Here is a 24,577-nt window from a genome sequence, read left to right on the forward strand (position 1 = left end):
GTAGTAAAACAAAACAGGGAATCAGTCTAAACTATGATTAAATAGATATTAAGAGGAGATCTGAGAAGATAACCTTGGATAATTGTCCATGAATTTTTGTGTGTACATTGCAACATTTATTCTAGCTGCAAAATATTTTCAAGTATTGAAATGCATCTGTTGGTTTTAATAATTACTCCATAAAGCAGCCCCAAAGGACACTATTATCTATTCTATACAATTACAATTTTCTCATTTCTTTTGCAAAGTTTTTTTTGAGGAAAAAATTGTAGTGTATTTATTATTTTCAACCAATTTTGCTCTAGTATTAATAATTTATATTACATTATCAAAATTACAATAATTTCATTGTTAATCTGTAGACTATATAATAGGAAGAACATTAAAAGGGACATTTACCAAATGAAATAAAACCCTGATAACCTAGCTTAGGCTTTAGTAAATAATTTATAAAATAACAGCTATGATGTATCAAACATTTATTTTACAAAAAAACTGTCAGATATTATATCATTTTTATAGAGGTGTTACATAAATTTCTTTTGTATAAACCCATGTGTTACTGAGTTTTATTAGGAGAGTGTTCACACAAAAGGCAGAGAGATTGAATAAATAGTGGTTTATAATATATATATATATAATTATATTAAAAAGTCAATGATGTTGTAACTTGTGAAATTTAAGTTACATTTTCTTTTCAAATACAAGGCTATGCTAATAGGCTCAACATTTGACTTCTATAATGTGAGCAATATGTATAATTAATTATCATTATTTTAATACACATTTAGCTATATATTTGTATATGTAAGGATTCTTTAATAATTTCAAAAAAGTGTGATAAAGTATTGTATAGAATTATTTTAGTATCAGCAATGCTGGGTTCAGATAAAGCAACAGTATAATTTGTCACTATAATGTGTATGAATAAACACAGTAGCTTGAAGTCAACCATTCCATTAAAACAATAGAAAATAAAAAGGGGAATACCTTTCTTATATGTAACCTATGTACCAGGGACTGTGCTAGGTGTCCTTCATGAAGATACTTAACCAATAAATAAAATCTCTGCAAAAAGTTATTTTGCTAAGTTTTAATAACAATATCTCAATATTATAGCATACTTCTTTTGAGTTAGATCTTCAATTTAAATGAAACATAAATAAAGTTCAGATTTCGTGAAGCATGAAAAAGTTTTTAGGATGATAGAAACTTCCGAGTGAATAATCATTTTACTTCTGGGTGACTTTGCAAGCTAAATTGTCCAATACTTGTCCTTTAAATTGCTCCTATTGGTTAATTTCAGCATATTGCAAGACTGAGAGCCAGCAGACAACTTGTGAGTAATCAAGCAAAGAGACATTACATCCATAATGGGAACACTTGGGCAATCAAAAGTATTTTTTCATGGCAGGCATTGAGAGAAACATAAACATCTTAAAAATATCTCCAGGATTTGAAGTCAGTTTAAACATCATATTTTAGACTTACTAAAGAATATTAGAGGAGGAATTTTTAAATCTAAGGCCTAAACTATTTTATATACTAAGTAATAATGTCTTCCTATGCATTTACTTAGTTAGAATTAAGTCTGTTTACCAATATATTAAGCATAATGTCCACTAGTAAAGCAAAAATTTCATGACATCTAATCTTATTAAACCATAAACAAGTTATAACATTCCTCTACTCAAAATCCTCCCATGGCTTCCTGTTTCACTTAGGGAAAATGTCTACATTTGCTTTAGACATTAGAGAAACATCTAAACACCTGTGTGAGGCCTACCCTTTACCCCCACCCATCATCTCCTCTGCTACCCTGTCCACTATCTCTGCTCTTGCTGTTCTGGCTTCCTTGTTGCCCCTGGAACTTTGCACTAACCTGTTCAATCGACCTCAAATCTTCTCCCCCAGAGAAATTCCTGAACTCACCTCCAAACACTACCATCTTCTTCAAGTTTTGGGGCAAACATCACCTTCTCAATGAGACCTTTTTTGATCATATATTTAAATTTGTAACTACAACTCCCACTCCCACCATTTGCACTCCTGACCCCACTTCCCTGCTCTATGTGACTACAGCCCTTAGTAGTATATAATACATGTGTTTACTGTGTGTATTATGTCTATATCGCTCCTAGTAGAATTGAGTGCAAGGAATTGTTTATTGTTTTGTTCATGGATATATTCACAAAATTTGGGATGGTGTGTGACATATACTAGGCATTCAAAGTTATGTTGAATAAATGAGTAAATAAATAAATTCAACTCTGTACCTTTCTGTGATAAAATCTTCATGGCTATTATTAAATAAGCAAGAATGTTTTTACTAGGAATAGATGATGTATTTCTGCTTTTGTATTCTATGAATGTATTTTAAGTACCATGTGTGCTGTAATATTTCTTTTCCTGGGTTCCTATCATACTTCTCAGTGATGAAATAGCAAAATAAGTGTATCAAGTAAGTTCCAGCAATATTCAATCAGGCTAATATTATTGTACTATTGTTTCCTATAAAGTTTTGTCTATCCAGATAACACATTAGCTACAGTATAGGTGCTGATTAAGAAAGCTAGTGTTATGACAGTATGTGTTTAAATTATTCTATTTATTTAGTGTTCTAAACTGTGAATACAGAACACAAGAAGTAGGCATGATTTACCTACTGGCAAAATCAATAGCAAAATCAATTGCTGAACAACAAATAAGATAATCGATTTTCTTCTGATTATGCTCATTTTCAAGAAAAATTGAAGATAAATATATCTTATTTTAAAATAGGCATTCCTCGATATTTATTAAAATAATGTATTAGATGATTTAATTATTTACACAAAAATAGTTTTAATCTAACATTCTAGAAATAAAGAGGTTAGAAAATTATCATTTTAATTTCATCTAGTATATAGCTTATTAAAATCATGGGATTCAGGTATACTTAATTAGTTATAATGTTCCTTTAACAAAAACTTCCATGTGAAGTAATATATTTTTAACACATCTGAGGATCATGCTGTGATGAAAATTTATTTGTAAAGGACTTTTCCTTTCCTTCATTTGGTCATACAGACTGTAATACTAAATCATGTTTGCCCAATTGTGTTTTTAGGTTGTATTCAGTTGGAGGTCGTGATGGAAGTTCCTGTTTGAGTTCAATGGAATATTATGATCCTCACACAAATAAGTGGAACATGTGTGCTCCAATGTGTAAACGAAGAGGGGGTGTTGGAGTGGCCACATGTGATGGTTTTCTTTATGCAGTAGGAGGTCATGATGCTCCTGCTTCAAACCACTGTTCTCGGCTGCTAGATTACGTAGAAAGGTAAGACCCCAAGGCACGGTCATAGTGAAAGAAAGAATGCGAATTACATTGATACCTAATGCAAGCGATTATAAAATCTGCATAATTTAGGAAAGTAAATTCAACTCCTAGAGCTGCTTTATTAGTCTCTCTCTTTCTCTCGCTCGTGCGCGTGCCCACGTGCATGCACGCACACACACACACACCACTTTATGCCTTACCTTATTTTTTCTTTCCTCATCCTCCCTCCCTCCTTCCTTCTTTCTTTTTTTCCGTTCTTTTCAACTAATATTTTTTAAAACCCTACAATTTATTTTCACATAATTCTAAAGTTATCTTTAAACTTCCCGTTAATATGTTTTAAAAGGTCGATTAAAATACAGTTTTAAATAATTTTTAAAATGAATGAATGTCTGATAATTCTTTTTTAAAAAAATTGGATATTTTATTTATCTGTTCTATTCATCCTGTCTTATTTGTTCTACTACTCTCTTCAAATTCGTAAAGGTGAATTATGAACATTGTTTTATGACATACCTTTCTTAATGTAAGACAGGCTTATTAGAACTATATTGCCTATTATCCTGGTGTATAGAAGAAGTATAGATCCTCTTTTAATTCCTTCCTAAAAATGGCAGGTGCACAGAGGCTGGAGCGAAAATTTACCTTGGCTTCAGTCTTGGTCCAACTATCCACATACTTCCTGGCATGGTTATGGCTGAATTCTCTTTAGTGGATGTGGATCTCTTAGCACTTTTATGTCATGTGAATTAAGGATTAGAGAGTTAGAGAAACTTATAGTGATATTTTCTATTACATAAGGAAACATGCTGATACATGAGGAAGTGAGATTAGGAAGTATTGAGGATAAATTTTTTTATCACCTGGGATAGGATAAATAATTCTACCTTAATGAATAACTTCAAAACTTTTAGTGACTTAATACTATAATGCTCTTTTTTCTCATGCTGTGTGTCCATGTGATATTTTTACTCTAGTACCGAAAAGGACATATAAGCTAAAATATGGACATAGCTGGTCACCATGTCAGAAGGGAAAAGCCAGAGAATAGCACTACATTGTTTATGCATTCTTAAAGATTCAACCTTCAAGTAATATAATTCTCCTTTGTTGATACTTTGATGACAACTCAGTCACATGGCCACAGAAAACTTCAAAGTGTGGAAAGACAGTATCTGACCTGGTACCTGGGAGAGGAACAGATGTCTGGAGGATCACACTGATGACCACAGCAATTTTCCTCTTAATATCAAGAAACCAAATCTTTTATATCCATGCTTGATAGTGGAAGAGTCATTGGAAGAAAGGGGCTCTCTCTCATTTATGATAATTTATTCTTAGGATACGTGAACATTTTTACTGAGAATAAGGTCATTGGCAAGAGGTAGCTTTTAGTGAACAGGCTCTGTTCAAACTTAAGCCACTTCTAGGATAAAATACAGAAATGTTTAACGATATTGCTACTCTGTGAAATGGACTGTAGATTTATGGCTATATATACATAGAGGATGGCATTAAGCTCACCACAGTTGCAATTCAATGTTCTCTTGTCCATTGAAATTAGGAACTATAGGTGCTATAGTGAGGACAGTGGTCAGAGTCCAAATTAATAAGTGTATACTTTTATAAACACAAACATGCAACCGTTTATTTAAAAAATACTGCTACTAGAATGACAGGTTATTCACATTTTCCTTTGCTAAATTCTTGGGAAACAATGACAAAGAAAATGAATATGATGAGGCTGCTACTTTTATGGCAAATATATAAATGCCACTAATAAAATGATATTTCATACACATTATTTTCTAAGTTTACTCTCTAATGCATTAAAATGTTGTTTATGAACAGAGGCATAAAGAATTCAGTCTAGGAATACATTTATGGTGCAAAATTGTATTTAATTAAGCATAACTATTTTAAGTTATAGGAGTGCAGTGGGGATGAACAACTTAGGTAATGCAGAAGCACAGCATCATCATGATTCTTATCTGAGCTCATACCATGTGTCAGATAACAGCATATTTTACAATTTCTATAAGATATATTCTATATTGATGATTTTACATAATGGTACCCCTGTAGAATTACCTTGCATGTGTAATGTAAGGAATGTTTCTTAGTATATAATCATAGGCAAACAAATCACTAGGAATAGCAGGTAGTGTACAATGTTATGTTTTATAGACAGATAAATAAGTAGATAGACAAATGTTGTTATATGACAATGATTTCTTATAGAAGTATAAAGGTATTATAAAGTAGCAAAGTACAGTTATATAGCACCTATCAAAAATTGTAAAGTCAGGCTTTCTTAAATGCAAGGAACATTGGTACTTCATATCAGAACAGACAAGAAAGCAGAGACTGAGTAAGAACATGAAGTTTAGAATAGTTGCTGGAACAGTAAAAGCTAATTTTGTAGCCAAGCCTCACCCTAGTGAGAGCATCTTAGTGGACAAAAGCAGTGTGCAAAAATGCAGTAAGTTCTAGCAGAATTTAGACCCAGAAGGTGCAATTCATTAGAAAAAGCACATTCATCTATTCACTTACTCAATAAATACTGTTTTGTGTGTGCTTTCACCGTACTAAATAGAGCTTAAAATGTATTAGAAAAAAAGAGATAAAGAAATAAATAATTAGAACTTTGAGATCACAAAGCTGGAAATCACGCAATGGATCAGAAAATATGCTCAAAGCCATCAGTACCACTGCTGGCTAATAAGAGATCAGGACCACCTTTGCCCTTGAATCTACATCCCAGTAATGAGACCTGATAGGAAAGGGGTGTCAACATTAAAGGAAACTCCTAAACCTGCCTTTGTAATATCCACTCTTGCTTCCTCCAATCTTTTCCCCTTAGAGTAGCCTGAGGAAACTTTTCGTAATACAAATTTGACCTGAAAGTGCAATGGAGTTTTCCTTTTTACGAATTATCAACATAATGAAAAAATTATTTGTTTTACATCAATTTTTCCACTAAACTAGATTCTATGTGCTGGCCAAGATTGTCTTATCTATGCCTATACACCTCCACTTGGCTCAATTCCTGGCACTGAGTAAACACTTAACAAGCATTTATTAAATCAGTCAGACACCAAGAAAAAGAGGTGTCAAATTTCTCACAAGGAAAACATTATGAGGTATACTGTAAATAGGTAGGTAGGTAGATATAGATAGATAGATAGATAGATAGATAGATAGATAGATAGATAGAGATTTTAATAGGAATAATAGAGGGATGGATGAATGTTCAGATGGATTGAAGGAAAGATAGACAGGTTTTAAAAGGGATAAATGGAGAGATGGATGGATGGATGGATGTTTGGATGGACTGATGGAAAGATATGTAGATAGATATTGATTTATTTCTTCTCTATTTGCATGTGAACACCCATTTCCATCATCATTGGCTGAGGATTCATGATTTACATATACTTCAGGCATATCTTCAACAGACAGAAAATTTTTGATTGAGACTAAAATATTAAGCAATTAATCATATATTTGTTGAAAATTATATCATCATATCTTATCAACCAAACACTATTAACAATAATCACAATTTTGATATATAACTTATAATAAATATACACTTTTGTTCAAAGTCTACCAAAATATACTCCAGTCATAACAGAAAAAGTCATCTAAAATAACAGTATTTAACTTATTACTGTCAGGGTATGACTCTATTTTTATCATCTTTAGATCTTTGTTAAAAATGAAATAATTTAAGATATGCTGTCTGACATACAGGGATAACTACATTATCTACTTTAATAATTCTTTTCAGATTACCATAAACATTAATATATAGAGCAAGTATGGAATTTTGGATTCTTTCATTTCTCTTAATTTCTCATTTCATCCTTTTGGTTTAGACATAATCCAAGAATTTCTGAACACTGAAGAGAGATGATAAAGGAGAGACTTACTTTTTATTTAAATTATGGATGTTATCCTAGGCCTTAAGTAGCACATTAATGTATTAATTCACATTTTTGATACGTGAGATCCTAAATTTTCTACAAAAATGTAATTCCTTGAATTGTTTAAAGTTAAAATGTTAGGTAGGCACTATTTTACTTTATAATAAATATTTCTTTTTATTCTTCTTAAGATCTTACTGTTGGAACCAGCCAAATGAGTGCAGCATGAAAATATTTTTTTTTTTGCCTTTGTTTTTCTATTATTGTGCATGCATAATCTTTGCTACTTCTTTGATAACAAATTATGTTCAAATTTCTGGTAGAAATATCTACAACAGATGGAGATCCAGTCTACGTATATAAAGCCCTTGTTTTATAAGTAGATGCAAAAATTATTAACCTATACTATAGCCATACTAATTTATATTTGTGATTAATATTTGCCTCAGTAGCTTATGAGGCAAGTGTTATCTTTGAAGTGGTCAGCTGGACACAGGGAGTGACAGAGTAATCTGTTGTCCTGGGATATTCTGCCTGGAATGCTGACATCATGGTAATTTATCTGCAAATTTTGGAGGAAGGAGAACAATTCTGTGGAAGGTAGATGTACATGAAAAGATGAAACACGTGATGGCGTATATAGATGGAAGGTTATCAACGCTGGTATCGAACTCAAATTCATTTTCACATTGAGAAAGGTATTTAAAAATACATAATTTGGACTCACAGCACTAGTAAATTTTTCTATTATATGAGTAGAGAAAATAATTACATAAAGAATCTATTTTTCTTAGTTTTGAACTGTTAAAGATATATATTTTAAAAGTGAGTTTTTACTAGCATTAAGATCTTCTGTGTATGCTCCATGTTCTGTTGATTGACAATAGCTTAAATAATTTTCAAAACTTTAATGAGAAAGCTACACCTGAGAGGAGTCGGAGTTGCTTAGTGGGTCCTTGCTTTCTCCAGTTCTGTCACCAGCTCATCTCTCCTCCCCTCAACCTTGAAGAGTAGATGTAATGGAATATGACCTAATCAAAATAGCATTTTTCATACACCTTCATAGAAAAGTTTAAATCAAATTAACTTTTAAAAATATGTTTGTATAAAAATAAGCAAAAACTGTTGAAAGGGGGAGCAGAAATCTAGTTATATTGTCCATTAAACATAAGATAAATTTTTATCTTCTAATTGTGGAAATAACAATACTTGAAAAAGTAATGGTACCTCAAAAATTTCAAGCGGGAGTTTCAATGAGAAACTAACTTTTGTTCCGTGGTTGTCATATGCCTTTGGTAAGTTTTCATTTTAGAGCCAATTTTAGCCACTATATACGGATGCGTCTCTTTCCTGAGGGCTGGAAACTTTAATAGAGTCCCTGATGCAGAGCTCACATTCTGACCATGAAGGCCAAGGTGAGATGTAGGAAAGGCAGACAGCCTAAATACAAAAAGACAGCAGCCACCCCGCACCTGCTTTTTCTTTTCTTTCTTTCTTTTTATAAACAGGCAACCTGAGGCAAAAAAGAATGCTTAGAACAAAATTTTGTCAAAAACATGAACAGATAATGATAAAGTTCGCTGTTAGTAATTGTTTGGAAAGAGCTTATACATCTGTGGATCTTTCCCTAAGCTAAAAAATGCTGTTTATTTCATTTGGGGGGTAACAATTATGTGTATCACCAGGCTGAGAGGTAAATCCACGGAGTTCTAAATACAGAAAAATCAATTTAGATTCATTAATGTGAGGACAAGGATAACCATTACTGGGTAATTTTGAATTAGTGTGATTACTGCATAAATATCTGAGAGAGAGAGAGAGAGAGAGAGAGAGAGAGTGTGTGTGTGTAGGAGGGGGTAGTTTGGACTCAATTTTTCTTTTGGTTTGGTTTGATTTGATTTTCTAGCAATATATATGTTTAAATATCATCACCATTGCTAGATATAAATTAAAAGATTGCTATTAAACACATGAAATATGTTACCTACCACTGAAAACAGGTATATTTAATTCAAAGATTTGGATCTTCTAGGAGAATGCACTAAATTTTTTAACTTTTCTTCAGGAATTTTGTAAAATGTGAAAAGAATGATATCTATTTCAAAGTGTAGGATATTATTTTAAATGTGTACCTAGATATAGGACATACTAGTGTTTTCTTAATTTTCCCTGAAGTATGAGTATATGAGAATATCTTCATTATATGGGCTTCATTTAAAATTTCAGAAGCCTTCAGAAATGCATTTATTATTCTTTAGTGCTGTTACTGTTAGCTTTTTTCTCAGTTCTTCTGCCTTTTTGCAAAGTGATAAAGTCTGCTATGTAGACAATAGTTGAAAAAAATCCTATAGAGCTCAATAATAATTACATGGGGACTAAAATAGGACTTCAGGAAAAGCTATTTAAGTGAAGTGATTGTGACAAAAGGCAGACTAGCTTCTATTGGAAAATGAATAAAATATAAAGAACGTTCATGTTTCACTGAAATTAGGAGTATTATACATTCTTCCTTTTAAAGTTATTTTTATGACAAAAATTTCCTGACAGAAAAGTAAAAACAACTCCCCGTATTCATTACCCAGATTCAACAACCATCACCAAATTGCTTCATCCATTCACCTTTACAGTATTTTTTTTCCTGAAGTGTTTTAAAGTAATTCTTTACTTTAGCTCAAAACCCTTATGAATTCATCCCAGAAACAAACAATGGAAAATGATCAGAACTTTACATTTTTAGCATAATCACAACGTCATTATCACAAGTAATAAAAATTTTAAAAATCTCTTATTTTAATCTGATACACAGAATTAAAATTTCCAAAATGCCTTAAACATCTTTTAATAGTTGGTCTATAAATTGGTATCCAAGTAAGTTTCATTCATTTTATTTTGTTACATTTTAAAGTCACATTTAATTTAGAACAGCTACTTCTTCTTAGTAATTCATTTTATTACTGGGCTTTTTTTACCTGAAAACTTCAGTCAGGTATCTTATAAAATGTTCCACTTTGTGGATTGTACAATATGATTCCTTGTGGTGTCTTTTCTTTTCTCATCTTTCCTTTTTTTTGTCCTCTGTTTTTATGTTTATACATTTCAAAATATTCATTGTAGAAGTTTAAATATCTTAAAGATTTGATAGCATAGATTGCATATTTGCATTTGTGTCTATGTGTGCCTGTATCTATTTGTGATGTTTTACACTTATTAACTATAGCATATAAAATTACTTTTTTATTTGCCTGACAGCCTGACAGCTTTAAGGTGGTCCTGATTTTCAGGCATTCAACCAATCTCTCATCTCACATATATCATCTTGACTGTCACAACTCCTCCAGACATGGTGTGTAAATGCATGTAATGTCCTGGGAGAAATATTCTCTCCAAAATATAAATTCTGGATCCTTGGGGTCCTTCCAGTCATTTTTTTTGTAACAACCTTCTTTATTTTCAAAAAACTGTATGTGGGTTTTTTGGCTTGTTTGTGTTTGTTTATTTTTTTCATTAAAATTTCATAACAAGATTGGAGTAGAAAAACGAACTAGGAATAAATTTGCTGTCATCTAGTCTTCTTTTATATTTCCTCTACTGGGCTCTTACTAGATGTTTTCGTATCTGAACCTGCAGTTGTAGGTTAAAGGCAAAGAGGTGGCTTAATCATTCCTTCTTAGCTGAAGTAAAGCACACTCACCAAGGAATTCTTTGGTATCTTACCATCCAACACATAAAATATCTGTATGTAATGTATGGTAATCAGACTTTCTGGAAATTTAATTATTTTTGGTTAAAATTCAATAATAATACTTGGACCCTCTGCTTCAATCTCTTGATTTACCAATCTCTCCCTTCCAGTGAATCCTGAGTAATAATCACTAAAAGATAGCTCTGTTCATGTTGTACCTATTTCCTCAAGTTTCAGTGGTTCCCTATTTTCCTGTTGAGTAAGCACAAAATACTTTCTTACTCTGGGAATCAAGCAATTCATGAGCTGATCAAAAACCACCTTTTTTTTTTTTTTGCGGTACACGGGCCTCTCACCGCTGTGGCCTCTTCCGTTGCAGAGCACAGCCTCCGGACGCGCAGGCTCAGCGGCCATGGCTCACGGGCCCAGCCACTCCGCGGCATGTGGGATCTTCCCGGACCGGGGCACGAACCCATGTCCCCTGCATCGGCAGGTGGACTCTCAACCACTCCGCCACCAGGGAAGCCCCAAAACCACCTTTTTAAGCATTGCTTCTTCTCATACCCTTGAACCTGGCCACACTGCCCACCTACTTTCCACAAAGCTGGCCATGCAGTTTTATTAACACTTGTGTTCCTTTGTAAAAATATCTCTTTCTTTCTAGCAAATTTAGGATAGATTTTCAGGTCTCATTTAAAGGAGACTTCAAATGTGAAGTATTTCATAATTGTCCCAGATTTTTAACCATTACTTCTGTTTCATGACCATAACACTTTCTTGTACCTGTTTTAAAGAACCTCATTCTACTGTGGAACAATAGTTATTTACATATCTGACTTCCTTGTGGAAAGAAATCATGATATTCATTTTTGTAAGATGACTCAGCATCCATCCAATTAAGAGTCTAGGTATGTTTTTAAAATACCTTAAACTATAGAAATCCAGACATTGTGGATATTGGTTCCTGAAAACCTGCTTAAATATTGAGTTTTTAGAAAAAAAAAGTTGTTTTCTTTTCCATGGCTTGTTTTGAAAGGGCATCATTAATATAGTAAAAGTTCAATGTGACTAGAATATGTTATGTCCTTTATCCTTACATTTTAGATATGATCCTAAAACAGATACATGGACCATGGTGGCTCCTTTGAGTATGCCCAGAGATGCTGTTGGTGTCTGTCTCCTTGGTGACAGACTATACGCTGTTGGTGGCTATGATGGGCAGACTTACCTCAACACTATGGAATCCTATGATCCACAAACTAATGAATGGACCCAGGTAAGATTGTTGCCAGCATAAGTTACTTCGCATATAAGAACTTATTTCACTTACTTCCTTTGGAGGAGAGGGGTACATACAGCAATGTATCTAGTCAAATTACTCTGAACTCAAAATGATTGATTTTGTCCATTTTCATTTTGTAAAAAGTTTATTAAATCATATGTTTTTGTGTACTTTTCTCTTGTGTATTCTATACTTCAATAAAATTTATATTAGAAAGTTACATTCATGCTTCAGTGAGATTTCCACTTTATTATGTTATAACAAGAGACAGGAACTGAATTTTAATTAGCTGAAGCAAAAAATGAAAGTGGAATATATTGGTTCACAAAAACTCATCTTTAAAATATTTGGTTTTAGAGATAACAAAAATAAGAGAATGGAAACCTGCAGAAATCAACTTTCTGCCTCCCGTTTTTGCTTGACTATCTTTGTTAGGTTGATTGTTACTCACTGCAGAGAGAATTTTCCATGGGGTGGTGCTGCTGGAAACTCCAAGTGGGAATCCTCACAGCCATAATCAGAAAATAAAAGAAATCTTTGTTCAAAAGAAACCCAAAAACAAACAGCAAAGAGCTCTGAATGGTCTGTCGTATAAAGCACTCATTCCTGGACAAACACTTTGGCCAAGAAGATGGAGTGAAATAATTGGCTGATCTTAGGTTAGCCTTTAAACATACACTGTAGTTAGAGATTTAGGATCATGCTCAGAGAAGCTCCCAATCTGGTCGAAGATCTGGACTATTTGTGTTGGGGTGTGTGTGAGTGGTGGGGAAAGATGAGAGGAGGACAACTTAATTATGGTGGAAAATAACTTATGCTGTACAGTTACTACAGCCTTGCTTGTAATGAAGAGAATGGGTATATTTTCAGACTTTTGTCATTATATTCAATTTCTCCTTTCTTTCTTTCTTTGCCAAATCTTTCAATATTTCTTATTTCACTCCTTTATCAGAAACTTAAAAATGAGAAACAATTTAAACAAACAAACAGACCAATTTTCCATCAATGGATGCAGTTAAATTCCAAAGTCTTACTTAGTTGAAGCAGGATAATAACCTCATCTCCTATTCCTTAATGTATAGAAGGATTTATTTTTGGTCATAGAAATTAACTAAAATTTGATTGAAGTAAATTTCTTGGAAAAAATGTTTACTTTTAAAGATACATAACTTCCTTGATTGTGCCAGTTTTGGTGATATGTGTTCAACTACAATATTAAATAGGCTGACTTTGAAGTACAAAACCAGACTCCACATGATCAGACTAAGGTATCTGCCTTATGAACCTTACTCTTCCCCAAGGGAAAATCCTTTGATTCCAATGAAGAGGCATTTGGCTAAGAAGGAAGAAAAAAGGTGGAATGGAGGAACAAACAGCAAGAATTTGGAGAACTAGGTCCTGTGATATTCTATGTTTTACTTTAATTGTGAGAAAGAAGCATTCCTTATCCAGAGAGCAGCAAATATAAAATAAGCTGTAATTATTGCATTGAGATTTTAGAAGATATATTTTAATTCCTTACCTTCCTAGGTCCCTAGTGTTTACAAAAGGAGCACTGTTATGACTGTTGACTTGCTAAGGAAATGTACCAGTTCAGTGGTATATATTTTAAATGTGCTACTTTTACAAATGAACATTAAATAAAGGAAGTTTATGGGCATATAAATGATATAATATCTTCATTACATATTTATAGAAATGAGCCATTATGCTTATAATTCCTCTAAAATTGAAAGTAAAATAATGAATGTAGTAGTAATGGGTAAAAGCTTCCTAAAGGCCATTTTCCCTCATCTGTATTTTATTACACTCTTTTGGATCATAAATTATCTTACAAAGAGCAAAGTGGTATTTAAAATGTTTTATAACGTTCACCCACCAGAAGGCAGACAGCAGAAGCAAGAAGAAATACAATCCTGCAGCCTGTGGAACAAAAAAACACATTCACAGAAACAGAAAAGATGAAAAGGCAGAGGGGTATGTACCAGATGAAGGAACAAGATAAAATGTCAGAAAAACAACTAAATGAAGTGGAGATAGGCAACCTTCCAGAAAAAGAATTCAGAATAATGATAGTGAAGATGATCCAGGACCTCGGAAAAACAATGGATGCAAAGATGGAGAAGATGTAAGGAATGTTTAACAAAGACCTAGAAGAATTAAAGAACAAACAAACAGAGATGAACAATACAATAACTGAAATGAAAACTACACAAGAAGGAATCAATAGCAGAATAACTGAGGCAGAAGAACAGATAAGTGACCTGGAAGACAGAATGGTGAATTCACTGCTGTGAAACAAAATGAAGAAAAAAGAATGAAAAGAAATGAAGACAGACTAAGAGACCTCTGGGACAACATTAAACACAACAACATTTGCATTATAGGGGTCCCAGAAGGAGAAGAGAGAGAGAAAGGACCGAGAAAATATTTGAAGAGACTACAGTTGAAAACTTCCCTAACATGGGAAAGGAAATAGCCACCCAAGTCCAGGAAGGGCAGCGAGTCCCAGGCAGGATAAACCCAAGGAGAAACACGCCGAGACACATAGTAATCAAATTGGCAAAAATTAAAGAAAAAGAAAAATCATTGAAAGCAGCAAGAGAAAAATGACAAATAACATACAAGGGAACTCCCATAAGGTTAACAGCTGATTTCTCAATGGAAACTCTACAAGAAGGAAGTGGCATGATATACTTAAAGTGGTGAACGGGAAAAACCTACAACCAAGATTACTCTACTGGGCAAGGATCTCATTCAGATTAGATGGAGAAATCAAAAGCTTTACAGACAAGCAAAAGCTAAGAAAATTCAACACCACCAAACCAGCTCTACAGCAAATACTAAAGGAACTTCTCTAAGTGTGAAACAAAAGAGAAGAAAAGGACCTAGAGAAACAAACCCAAAACAATTAAGAAAATGGTCATAGGAACATACATAATGATAATTACCTTAAATGTGAATGGATTAAATGCTCCAACCAAAAGACACAGGCTTGCTGAATGGATACAAAAACAAGACCCATACAGATGCTGTCTACAAGAGACCCACTTCAGATCTAATGACACATACAGACTGAAAGTGAGGGGATGGAAAAAGATATTCCATGCAAATGGAAATCAAAAGAAAGCTGGAGTAGGAATACTCATAGCAGATAAAATAAACTTTAAAATAAAGAATATTACAGGAGACAAGGAAGGACACTACATAATGATCAAGGGATTGATCCAAGAAGAAGATACAACAATTATAAATATATATGCACCCAACATAGGAGCACCTCAATACACAAGGCAACTGCTAACAGCAATAAAAGAGGAAATTGACAGTAACACAATCATAGTGGGGGACTTTAACACCTCACTTACACCAATGGTCAGATCACCCAAAACGAAAATAAATAAGAAACAGAAGCTTTAAATGACACAATAGACCACGTAGATTTAACTGATATTTATAGGACATTCCATCCAAAAACAGCAGATTACACTTTCTTCTCAAGTGTGCATGGAAGATTCTCCAGGCTAGATCACACCTTGGGTCAAAAATCAAGCCTCAGTAAATTTAAGAAAATTGAAATCATATCAAGCATCTTTTCTGACCACAACGCTATGAGATTAGAAATAAATTACAGGGGAAAAAAATGTAAAAAACACAAACACATGGAAGCTAAACAATACCTTACTAAGTAACCAAGAGATCACTGAAGAACTCAAAGAGGAAATAAAGAAACACCTAGAGACAAATGACAATGAAAACACAATGATCCATAACCTGTGGGATGCAGCAAAAGCAGTTCTAAGAGGGAAGTTTATAGCTATACAAGCCTACCTCAAGAAACAAGAAAAATCTCCAATAAACAATTTAACCTTACACCTAAAGAAACTAGAGAAAGAAGAACAAACAAAACCCAAAGTTAGCAGAAGGAAATAAATCATAAAGATCAGAGCAGAAATAAATGAGATAGAAATTAACAAAACAATAGCAAACATCAATAAAACTAAAAGCTGGTTCTTTGAGAAGATAAACAAAATTGATAAACCTTTAGCCAGACTCATCAAGAAAAAGAGGGATAGGACTCAAATCAATAAAATTAGAAATGAAAAAGGAGAAGTTGCAATGGACACTGCAGAAATGCAAAGCATCCTAAAAGACTACTACAGGCAACTCTATGCCAGAAAAATGGACAACCTGGACGAAATGGACAAGTTCTTAGAAAGGTATAACCTTCCAAGACTGAACCAGGAAGAAATAGAAAATATGAACATACCAATCACAAGTAATGAAATTGAAGCTGTGATTAAAAATCTTCCAACAAACAAAAGTCCAGGACCAGATGGCTTCACAGGTGAATTGTATCAAACATTAAGAGAAGAGCTAACACCCATCCTTCTCAAACTCTTCCAAAAAATTGCAGGGGGAGGAACACTACCAAACTCATTCTATCAGGCCACCATCACCCTGAAAACAAAACCAGACAAAGATACTAAAAAAAAAAGAAAATTACAGACCAATATCACTGATGAATATAGATGCAAAAATCCTCAACAAAATACTAGCAAACAGACTCCAACAGCACATTAAAGGATCATATACCATGATCAAGTGTGATTTATCCCAGGGATCCAAGGATTCTTCATTATATGCAAATCAATTAATGTGATACACCATACTAACAAATTGAAGAATAAAAACCATATGATCATCTCAATTGATGCAGAAAAAGCTTTTGACAAAATTCAACACCCATTTATGATAAAAACTCTCCAGAAAGCGGGCATAGAGGGAACCTACCTCAACATAATAAAGGCCACATACGACAAACCCACAGCAAACATCATTCTCAATGGTGAAAAAGTGAAAGCATTTCCTCTAAGATCAGGAACAATACAAGGATGTCCACTCTCACCATTATTTTTCAACATAATTTTGGAAGTCCTAGCCATGGCAATCAGAGAAGAAAAAGAAATAAAAGGAATATAAATTGGAAAAGAAGAAGTAAAACTGTCACTGTTTTCAGATGACATAATACTATACATAGAGAATGCTAAAAATGGCACCAGAAAACTATTAGAGCTAATCAATGAATTTGGTAGAGTTGCAGGATACAAACTTAATGCACAGAAATCTCTTGCATTCCTATACACTAATGATGAAAAATCTGAAAGAGAAATTAAGGAAACATTCCCATTTACCATTGCAACAAAAAGAATAAAATACCTAGGAATAAACCTACCTAGGGAGACAAAAGACCTCTATGCAGAAAACTATAAGACACTGAAGAAAGAAATTAAAGATGATACCAACAGATGGAGAGATATACCACGTTCTTGGATTGGAAGAATCAATATTGTGAAAATGACTATACTACCCAAAGCAATCTACAGATTCAATGCAATCCCTATCAAATTACCAATGTCATTTTTTGTGGAACTAGAACAAAAAATCTTAAAATTTGTATGGAGACACAAAAAATCCTGAATAGCCAAAGCAGTCTTGAGGGAAAAAAAAAACGGAGCAGGAAGAATCAGACTCCCTGACTTCAGACTATACTACAAAGCTACAGTAATCAAGACAGTATGATACTGGCACAAAAACAGAAATATTGATCAATGGAACAAGATAGAAAGCCCAAAGATAAACCCACACACCTATGGTCAACTAATCCCTGACACAGGAGGCAAGAATATACAATGGAGAAAAGACAGTCTCTTCAATAAGTGGTTTTGGGAAAATTGGACTGCTACATGTAAAAAAATGAAAATAGAACACTCCCTAACACCATGCTCAAAAATAAACTGAAAATGGATTAGAGACCTAAAGTAAGACCAGACACTATAAAACTCTTAGAGGAAAACCTAGGAAGAATACTCTGACATAAATCACAGCAAAATCTTTTTTGATCCACCTCCCTGAGTATTGGAAATAAAAACAAAAATAAACAAATGGGACCTAATGAAACTTCTAAGCTTTTGCACAGCAAAGGAAACCATAACCAAGATGAAGAGACAACCCTTAGAATGGGAGAAAATATTTGCAAATGAATCAACGGACAAAGGATTAATCTCCAAAATATATAAACAGCTCATGCAGGTCAATATTAAAGAAACAATCAACCTAACCCAAAAATAGTCAGAAGACCTAAATAGACATTTCTCCAAAGAAGACATACTGATGGCCAAGAAGCACATGAAAAGCTGCTCAATATCACTAATTTTCAGAGAAATGCAAATCAAAACTACAATGAGGTATTACCTCACACCAGTTAGAATGAGCACCATCAGAAAATCTACAAACAGCAAATGCTGGAGAGGGTGTGTAGAAAGGGGAACCCTCTTACACTGTTGGTGGGAATGTAAATTGATACAGCCACTATGGAGCAGTATGGACGTTCCTTAAAATACTAAAAATAGGATTACCATATGATCCAGCAATCCCACTACTGGGTATATACCCAGAGTACACTATAATTCAAAAAGACACATGCACCCCAATGTTCATTGCAGCACTATTTGTAATAGCCAAGTCATGAAAGCAAACTAACTGCCCATCAACAGATGAATGGATAAAGAAGTTGTGGTACATATATACAATGCGATATTACTCCACCATAAAAAGGAACAAAATTGGGTCATTTGTTGAGACGTGGATGGATCTATGACTGTCATACAGAGTGAAGTAGGTTAGAAAGAGGAAAACAAATATCGTATGTTAACGCGTGTATATGGAACCTACAAAAATGGAACAGGTGAACCAGTTTGCCGGGCAGAAGTTGAGACACAGATGTAGAGAACAAAAGTATGGACACCAAGGGGAGAAAGCTGTGGGATGGTGGGAATGGTGGTGTGATGAACTGGGTGATTGGAATTGACATGTATACACTGATGTATGTAAAATTGATGACTAACAGTAACCTGCTGCATTAAAAAAAAAATATATATATATATATTAAATGTTTTATAACAACTTTATTTTAGTACAATAAACATTAATTTTAAAGCTCTTAATTACTGTAAGACTTTACATCCATATCTTATCATTATTTGTATTTTTAAGACTCAAGGGACCATCAGCAAACCCACACAAAATCCCTTTGAAATTCCAGGCCACTAGAGAAAGTTCTGGTATTTGCTGGATAATGCCTGTCACCTTCCCTTCACATACCCCATAAATGGACAGTATCATCTGATTATTTCATTTACTACTGGCACCATAAAATGGCCAAGCATTAGAATGAATAAGCAAATATATTAAAATATATAACAATGTATGTTTGGAAAATTTCCCAAGCTAGCTAGAATTGGAAATAATGTAAATAGATTAGAGAGTATTTGCCAGATTCATGTCTTAATAGTTACACAGAGAACAAACCCATGCATGCTTGCAGGTGTGTGTGTTTGTTTGTGTTTTAAATAAATTTGACTTTGTCATTTAACATTGTTATTTTGTGTTTTTGCATTTGATTTGAAAAAAGAATATGTGTGCTTCAAGACATAGAAAGAAAAATTTACTTCCATTTCCCCTAGCCTGGCTAAAATCACCCTTTCACAATGTTGTAGTGCTGTCTTGCTGCATCGACCTGCAGCTGTAAAGAAACAGTGATAGTGTGTCATTTACTGTCATATCTCCAAAACCTGACATAGTTGCTGGTATGGGGTGAGAGATATGTGAATGTTTCTTAAATAAATTTATTGTGAATTATTTTTGCAATTCAGTTTACTCTGTTGTGTGTGGATTTAGTTTATTTGCATATAATAGATATATAAGATGCTTAGAATGAGTTTCAGGGAAGCCTGGTGAGATATTTAAATTTTCAGTTGCTGTTCAATAATTGGTTTCATGCCAACCTTTTTAGGTTATCATACTAAGGCTGAAAGGTATAACCCTGGAGAGAGAACAGGACAGATTGTTTAAAATATGTATTAAATAAGATAAAACTGGACCAAGGGGGAAAAGGGGAAGAGGTCTTAAATATTTAAAATATATTTTTGTAGAATATATCAAATGTTTAAAATAGAATGATAAATGCTGGGGTAAGGGGAATACTTAATACTATGATAGAACTTAAGTGTGTTGGGTAGAGAAATCTTTCAGAAAATGATATGTAGAGTGAAGCATAGAAAATGAGTAATAGTTAAACAGATAAAAATATAGGGAGTGTTTTGGTTTAAGGCAGAGAATTTTTAAAGAGCCTCAGGAAGGAGAACACATAGCATGTTTCATTCGGCAATAAATAAAGCAGTGAGCAGTAAGTTTGGAGAGATAAATTGTGTCTATATCATATAGGATCAGAAACCATGTTATAGAATCTTGACTTTACCATAAACCTAAAGGAGAGCTAATGAAGGATTTTAGACAGGGAAAGTAAGTCATCAGAATTGTGCTTTAAAATGATTGCACTTGATGAGAAGTGAAAAACGATTAGGAGAAAGCAAGATCAGAGTCGGAAATTTATTAGGACATATTTTATTAATCCACTGTAGGGGTGGAAAATTTTTCCTTCTTTCCTTCTTGTTTCTTCAGCTAATGAAATAATTAAATTGACATAAAACAGATTAACGGGAGAAAAACAAATTTAATTTTGTACATATGGAAACCCCATAAATACATGAGACTCAAAGAAGTGACCAAAACAGGAAGCTTTGATACTTTTTAGACAAAGAAACAATAAATTCATGAAGAACTGAGTAGACAAAGTGGTTTGAGATTGAGGTGGGAAATTGGTGAAGAAGTTACAAGGTTTGTTTCCACAGCCTTCTTGGCCCTAAATTCCCTATGTCTGGTGATCAATATGCCTCTACCCTCCTGGTAGATGAGGGTACCATTTCACATGGGAGATTTATCTCCTACTTTAAGGGATCAAAGGAGGGTCAGAGTGTCCCTCCTGTGTCCGGCATCTTTCAAGTACCTTTAGTTCAAAATAATCAATATGCCAAAGTGGGATACCCTAGAGTGGCATATTCTGCTCCCCTTCACACTCAAGGTGAAACTGTAACCTGAACTAGGTTGAAGACAGTACGAATGGGTATAATTAAGTTCGTTGGAGAGATACTTATAGGACTTGATGGTTATTTACCTGCAAGGTTGAAGGAGGTAAAATTAAGGGTCATGGATGTGCTCTAGGTTCCTGTCTTGAGCAACTGGGTAGAAAGTGGTGGCATTCACGGGTAAAAGAAATACAGGAGGAATAGTAAACTCAGGGGAAAAAAGCAGACATTCATTTTTACACACACATATAAGCATGTATAGAAATATAGATGCAAATGTAGATACAGACATAAAGTGAAAGTATGTACATTGTACTTCACCTAGAAATTATGCATGGTAGTTTTCAGTACTGAATGAACATCAGAGAGTATTTGGGAAACTTCAAAAATACATCTACCCAATACTCATCCCATTCCTACTGAATGGTGGGCCTTGAGTATTTATACTTTGTAAAAGTCCCTTAGATGACTCTGATGTGAAACAATGTTTCAAAATCATTGGAAACTAAAAGAGAGACAATGGAAACTGTGTGCATTTTGGAGTCAGAAATATTTCAGATTGTAGATATTGATGTTACCAGATTTACATATTGTCTCTTGACACTCCATTCACATGCCTGTCATACAGAGATGACAACATATGATGGGATTATAAAGGTGACAGTGATATATAAAAATTATTCTTAACACACAATATGCTATCAATATATCACACGCCCCTTTTCACTACTCATTTTGAGCAAATATCTATGAAAAAGACAAGAGATGTTATATTAACTTTTTAAAAAATAGGATATTAAATGAAAGGAATAAAAAAAAGTCACATGGGAAGGTATTTTGGTTTTGTTTCTGTTTTTATTTTTAACCTGCAAGGGGGATGGCAGGTAACAATAAGCACAGTTAAAAGAACTAACAGATAATTAGATAATGACGGTAATTTTCATATTTAGAGAGTGAGACCATGTCCTTTCTCAATCAATAAGATAATGTATGTGATCTGAGGTTATTTTGCTCATAGCTATTTTATTTGTTACATTTTATTCCTTTCTCTTTGAAATAATATCCTGTAATTTCTCATCTACCTAATATTTTTATGTGCATAAATTATTCTTAGAAAACTGTAATAAAAATCATTGATATGAAAAAGTTCAAATTACTAAAATCTTAGTTTACCTCTATGGAATAAATTTTCATTACAAACTTTATAAAAATTATTGTTTTAATATATTTCTAACCAATTTCATATTCAGGATTATTTTAAAAATCTCAGTTCTCATTTCAATGACAAGTATAATGTAGACTTTTAAAAAAATAGACCCTGTAGCAATTGTAATTATGGCCTATTAATAACAAAATATTGAAGCTATATCACTGTATGTCTCTGTTTAGAATGAATGAATAACACATTTAATTCAGTATAATATCTTGGGAGATAACTTCACAATGACTTCAATAGTGAAATAGCTATTTCATCTAAAATATACTCCAAGCTGTCACTATGAAATATCATCACAAATGTGTCCATGCAAGCTCTAGAATAAATCTTTGCTGGAAACTTTTCTTAAACAGCTTCATTTCACTAAAAATCATTAAAGAATTTATTAGTTTCATTAAAAATTCTGTAAATGATTGCAGGTTTAAAAAAAATCAATACACATATTATTCTTTTATGTAAATGTCATTTTCATTGTTTCCATTTATATTGTACTACTTGTGGATAAATTGGGAAAAGATAAGCACATTTATTAATGATTTTCATGCATATGAATGAGTGGTTTAAATACATTATAATTTGTATATTTTAAGACAGTAAAATTTGTCTTAAATTGTGTTTCATCTTTTTCAACAGATGGCTTCCTTGAATATTGGGAGAGCAGGTGCCTGTGTAGTAGTCATCAAGCAACCTTGACTTATTTTTATTTGGATGTATTTTAATTGCTGGAGTGGTTATTTTTATATCAGAGGGCAAGAATGAGAACTTCCTGAGATGAAAATTCTTCAAGAACAAAGATTTTGGTAGATTTACCTACTGATGTCAAAAGAAATAGAAGATCAAACAGAATTATGGGAAACAAGAAAACAAACTGCTCTGGGAACACTATCTGGTCATGTATTAGTTCAGGAATGGTTATTGGTAATTTGTTTTGTATTGTAGCATACAGTAACTAGAGTTACCAAAGGCTTGTTTTTCTTGAACAATTAAAAGGAGAAACCGAGATTTGTGACATGGATAATTTCATGACCACAGTTCATTCAATTGTTTTATAATCTGTGGAGATACCAAGAGGTTGCCAAGAGTAGAAGACATGATATTTCATCTGACAGAATTTGATCAATTTACTATTTTCCTACTCAGATGTGATCATACCAGGAGGTGGAATGATGTTTATTAAAGCAAACATGCTTCTTCCTAATTTTCCTAAACTATGAACTAGAGAAACAGATTCATGCTTGTCTCTTGCATTCAGAAAACAAATCAGAGCTGCATATATAATCTGAGAGGATGGTTGGATTTTATTGCAACTGTATAAGCAATTTGAAGCTGGAAAACACAAAGGATCTTTTTCATTAAGCTTACCACATTGCTTTGCTTTTTGAACACACTGAGCCAAAGAATTAGTACAATTATAGGCTTTTGCCTTATGATGAGTTCAGTGTAAGCATGGAAGTTAGTTATTCTGAATGTTATATATATATATATATATATATATATATATATATATCCATTGCATGTTGAAGTCCTTTAGAATTTTGTTCATAAAGAATCTTAAAAATTTGAGAGAGAAATCTATGATCCATTCATTTGGAGTGTTAATCATCATTGTTAGAAGGAAGGCAGACTTCAGATTCTCATTCCCCACTTTTCAAACTTGTTACATTGATATGCACATTATTTTATGCCAATGTTTGTAATTGTTTAAAGCATATAGTAGAAACATTACACAATGTCCTTAATAGTCCATGTAAATTTTAAATATAATTAATAAATAATAGAAAATTTACTTTTACCAGTGTATTTTTTTCAATAAATTTTAATTCAGAACTGAGTAAAAAATTGACAAGAAATAGTCATTTTATTGCTCGACTTTTCAAAAATCAAGAAGTATATATTTTCATCAAAACACAAGTTTATTTCTTCCTAAATACTATGCTGACAGCAAATGCAATCTTTTTTTTTTTTTTTTCGGTACGTGGGTCTCTCACTGTTGTGGCCTCTCCTGTTGCGGAGCACAGGCTCCGGATGCGGAGGCTCAGCGGCCATAGCTCACGGGCCCAGCCGCTCCGCGGCATGTGGGATCTTCCCGGACCGGGGCACGAACCCGTGTCCGCTGCATCGACAGGCGGACTCTCAACCACTGCGCCACCAGGGAAGCC

The 24,577-nt window shown here is 33.4% G+C and overlaps 1 protein-coding gene across 1 annotated transcript in view; it reads left to right on the forward strand.

Moving 5' to 3' along the window:
- KLHL1 (kelch like family member 1) overlaps nt 1-24,154 on the forward strand; it is a 386,506-nt gene extending 362,352 nt beyond the window's left edge. The window contains exons 9-11 of the mRNA XM_030842541.2: nt 3,110-3,322; nt 12,038-12,209; nt 23,052-24,154. Of these exons, the coding sequence (XP_030698401.1) occupies nt 3,110-3,322; nt 12,038-12,209; nt 23,052-23,111 (445 nt within the window). The 3' untranslated portion in view covers nt 23,112-24,154. The remainder of the gene's footprint in view (nt 1-3,109; nt 3,323-12,037; nt 12,210-23,051) is intronic.
- Nucleotides 24,155-24,577: the final 423 nt, after the last annotated feature.

Source organism: Globicephala melas, chromosome 18 (assembly GCF_963455315.2).
Source record: "Globicephala melas chromosome 18, mGloMel1.2, whole genome shotgun sequence".
In the NCBI taxonomy this organism is placed as follows: domain Eukaryota; kingdom Metazoa; phylum Chordata; class Mammalia; order Artiodactyla; family Delphinidae; genus Globicephala; species Globicephala melas.